Genomic DNA, 3,782 nt, shown 5'->3' on the forward strand with positions numbered 1-3,782 from the left:
CTTTATTTAAAATATATACAAAATTATTATTTTAAAACATATATATTACTGTCCAGCATACGTCATATAACACTGAGTGATATAAATTTCGATACCTTCATTCATTCAGTGTGTGATTTCTCTTTTGCTCCTCAAGAACATTCTCTTAAATGACCCCCAGAGGGGAGGTGCCCAGTGGCCTGTTACCCTGGCTGGTCTGGCTGTGTTTTTTGGACACCACGGAGGCCACGCTAGTTGCCTCGTGGGAACTGAAGGCAAACCATGGCCTTACTGGGTGCACTAGGGACACAGAATCGATGGGACCCACCTCAATCAATCACACACCGATTGCCAGACTTCAGTCTCTATGTCTCTCTGTCTCGTCTGAATACAAAAGGATGGGGAGTGGGTGGGAAAGAAGTGGTATTTTCTTCACAGACCTTCCTCTAGGCTTAGATTAATGTAAATGGTGTTCTCTTTCTTTGCCTCTGTCACCAGTACCACAGGAAGAGAGCATTAGTTGGCCTCTTAACACAATCTTGGAAAAGAAATAGGAAAAGAGACACAAAGAGAGCTTCTGTGCTGTTAGGCCAAGTTGGGAGTCACCATCATCCTAAAATAAATTGGACAGCTGCTTCTGCTCATAGCCCATGCCATATTCGTCACTAACCCCCCCACAGTGCCTTGCATCCAGTAGGCACTTAATAAATGCAGGGTATCTGGTGACTCTGAGTAGAAAACATATACATTTAGAATCTGAGAGAGGGGCACTGGAGATCATCTAGACTTCCTTCCTCACTTGGCAAATGGGGACACTGAGACCCAGAGAAGCGAGGTAAAATGAACACGCTCGCGTGACTGGTTCCCTGCAGAGTTGGACTCGGAATCAGATTTTCTGAATCTCTCCTTAAACTTCCCGTTCTCTTCGGATCTGAAACTCTGAGGAGCACTCGGTGGAGTCAGCGGCCCGCCTGAACTTGAAAATCATCCGCCAACATCGGAAGCTCCTGGTAGCGATGGGTGGCCCTGTGCGCACGGCGGCCAAGTGTGCAGCACAAGCAGAAAGGTCCCCCTCCAGGCAGCTTTAGTCGTGGGCTCCCAGGCCCACCTGGGGTGGGAAGCCCCAGGTTGGGGTAGGTGGCCCAGACTGCAGCAGTCAGAGGGGCGGCTCTGAGTGAGGTAGGAGGAGAGCTCAATGGGGAACTGGGTCTGTGTGTATGATGCCCCCTGCCGGCAGCCCCAGCGCTGAAGTCCATGTAGCAGCTCACAAAACCTGCAGCCTCAGGGAGTTGAGAGGAAACATGTAAACAAAGCCTACTGACCGCTTCTGAATCTGAAAGCAAGTCACTACAGACACTTGCTGAAAAGATGAATTTTGGGAGGAGTGGTTTTCTTTCTTTCTTTCTTTTTTTTTTTTTTTCCTGTAGGCTGGATGGATGGGATGAAACAAAGGGAGAGGCGGGGAATAGTGGAGGGAAAGAGAGAGGACAGTCACAGTTACGGCAGGCAGGGAGGGTGAAGGGCTTCAGGGCACAGGGGACAGAGCTGGGCCAGGTAGGAGGGGCTTGGTACATGCACGAGCCCTCAGCTGAACGGCCCCAGATCATTCTCTGGGCTTCAAGCCACTGAGGCCTCCCATGTGTCATACTGGGGAACTAACTAGCACAGGGGCTCGCTCTGCTTCCCAGCATGATTCTGGTTTATAGAAAGGATGATTCGGCATGATCAGAGATGTACAGCCGACCAACACGGAGATCCTTGCTTGTTTCCCCACGTGCCACAAACATAAGTACCTGTTAAGAATACTGGCGTCAAATAAAATGAGGGGTAACCTGTGAGATGACAGCTACTGGGTTTCTCATGTCAGAATATGGCACCACACGGGGCGCCTGGGTGGCTCAGTCGGTTAAGCGGCCGACTCGGCTCGGGTCATGATCTCGCGGTCCGTGAGTTCGAGCCCCGCGTCGGGCTCTGTGCTGACAGCTCAGAGCCTGGAGCCTGTTTCGGATTCTGTGTCTCCCTCTCTCTGACCCTCCCCCATTCATGCTCTGTCTCTCTCTGTCTCAAAAATAAATAAATGTTAAAAAAAAAATTTAAAAAAAAAAAAGAAAGGCAGAATATGGCACCACAGGGTTTCTCTTAAGCAGGAGCACTGGAAGCCCTTTGGACAGAGCCTTCCTCCCTGACCCCTCCTCTTCCCTAACTTCCTGCCCACACAGCCCACCCCATCCCCATTTTGTCCCAACTACCTTCCAGTTTCCATCAGACCCACATACTGCTCTCCTGTAGCAAGAAAAAAAAAAAAATTCATCTTGCCAACTTGAAGCAGCAGCTTATCTGGTAACAGAGGCGTACCTTTGTGCTTACAGGGCCACCGGAAATGCTGGCTAGGGCCAAAGTGCCAGGACTCTGAGCTCGGTCCTGGAACCTTCCGCGCGCTCCTCCCTCCCGTCCCTTAAACCGCGGACTGGTTTTCATTGCACACATAGACGGTGCTTGGCTGGATTCTCCTTCTGATCCGCTCAGGCACTTTGGGGAGGATCTGGACGGTCTGGGGCAGCAACTCTATGCAGGCCTCGCGGAATTTTTTGATTCTCCAGCAGTAGACGATGGGGTTGAAGACAGACTTGAGGTAGCTGAGCCACAGGACACAGGCGCTGGTGGTGTAGAAGGAGGAGCTGCAGTAGAACCCCCGGCTGAACACGGACAGGAGGCTGTAGACCGAGTGCGGCAGCCAGCAGAGCGAGAAGCCCACAAAAAGGATCAGGATGGTGGTGCAGGCCTTGGTCTTGAAGCTCAAGTCCAAACTGACCTGCTGTTGTCGCTGCCGCCGCCGCAGACCGGCCCTGGTGAGCTGTCTGAGGTCCAGGCTGTCGGACTGGTTGTGCACGCGGATGGCGTTCTTGCGCACTGTGTGCAGGATGCACAGGTAGGAGCACAGCATGACGCCGAAGGGCACGAAGAACACGGCCACCACCAGCGCCACCACGTAGGCGCGCTCCGCCGCGAACTCCGTGTAGCCCAGCACGCACTGGGGAGCCCGCGCCGGCACCTCCACGAACGTCCGGCCTGCCAGCGAGGGGGCCGAGATGCAGAACGACAGCGCCCAGGAGACGGCGATGATCCTCTTGGCCCGCCGCGGGTTCAGCCTGTCCTGGCGTTGGACGATGATAAGAAAGCGGTCCACGCTGATGATGAGCAGGATGGCGACGCCCTCCAGGACAAAAAACCAGTATAGGGTGGCGGAGAGCCGGCAGAAGTAATCCCCAAAGTGCCAGTGGACCGTGATCAGGGTGACGGCCGTGAAGGGCATGCAGCATAAGGACAGCATAATGTCGGAGAAGGCCAGCGTGGCCAGCAGCAGGTTGATGGCGGAGCGCATGGCTGGCCTCTGATACACGATGATGCAGACGACAGCATTGCCCAGGAACCCCACCACGATCATCAGCATCATGATTATTGCCAAGGATATCCTGAGGGGGGCGGGTGGTGGGGTGGCCCCGGAGTCGGACACATTGCTCCCGTTCAGCAGCAAGTACTGGTAGGTCTTGATGGTGGAGCTGTTGCAGGCCATCATGGGAAAAAACTTGGAGCCGGGACAGAAACGACTGGAAGGGCTCCCCTCAGCGCTTTGGTGGCTGCCATTTCCTGTCTGCGGGTTGCATGTCTTGGATCTGGAGGATACTGGAATGGTAGAGAGAGCCGTTTTCTTTGGGAGCACTAGCCAGGATTTGCAATTCATCAATCACAGCCTCATCATCTGCATGACAGCCGACTGTGTCTGCAGCCTCCTACTTGGATGC

The 3,782-nt window shown here is 53.6% G+C and overlaps 1 protein-coding gene across 1 annotated transcript; it reads right to left on the bottom strand.

Moving 5' to 3' along the window:
* Positions 1-2,434: 2,434 nt before the first annotated feature.
* On the bottom strand, positions 2,435-3,568 carry GPR45 (G protein-coupled receptor 45). The gene has a single exon (XM_042930196.1). It carries the CDS (start codon positions 3,554-3,556, stop codon positions 2,435-2,437), a length of 1,122 nt encoding a protein of 373 aa, XP_042786130.1. The 5' UTR covers positions 3,557-3,568.
* Between the last annotated feature and the right edge of the window lie 214 nt (positions 3,569-3,782).

The sequence above is a fragment of the Panthera leo genome, chromosome A3 (assembly GCF_018350215.1).
Source record: "Panthera leo isolate Ple1 chromosome A3, P.leo_Ple1_pat1.1, whole genome shotgun sequence".
Taxonomy (NCBI): domain Eukaryota; kingdom Metazoa; phylum Chordata; class Mammalia; order Carnivora; family Felidae; genus Panthera; species Panthera leo.

Excerpts from the sequence above, each read along its gene's own strand:
- GPR45 (XM_042930196.1), bottom strand. The coding sequence starts at position 3,556 with ATGATGGCCTGCAACAGCTCCACCATCAAGACCTACCAGTACTTGCTG.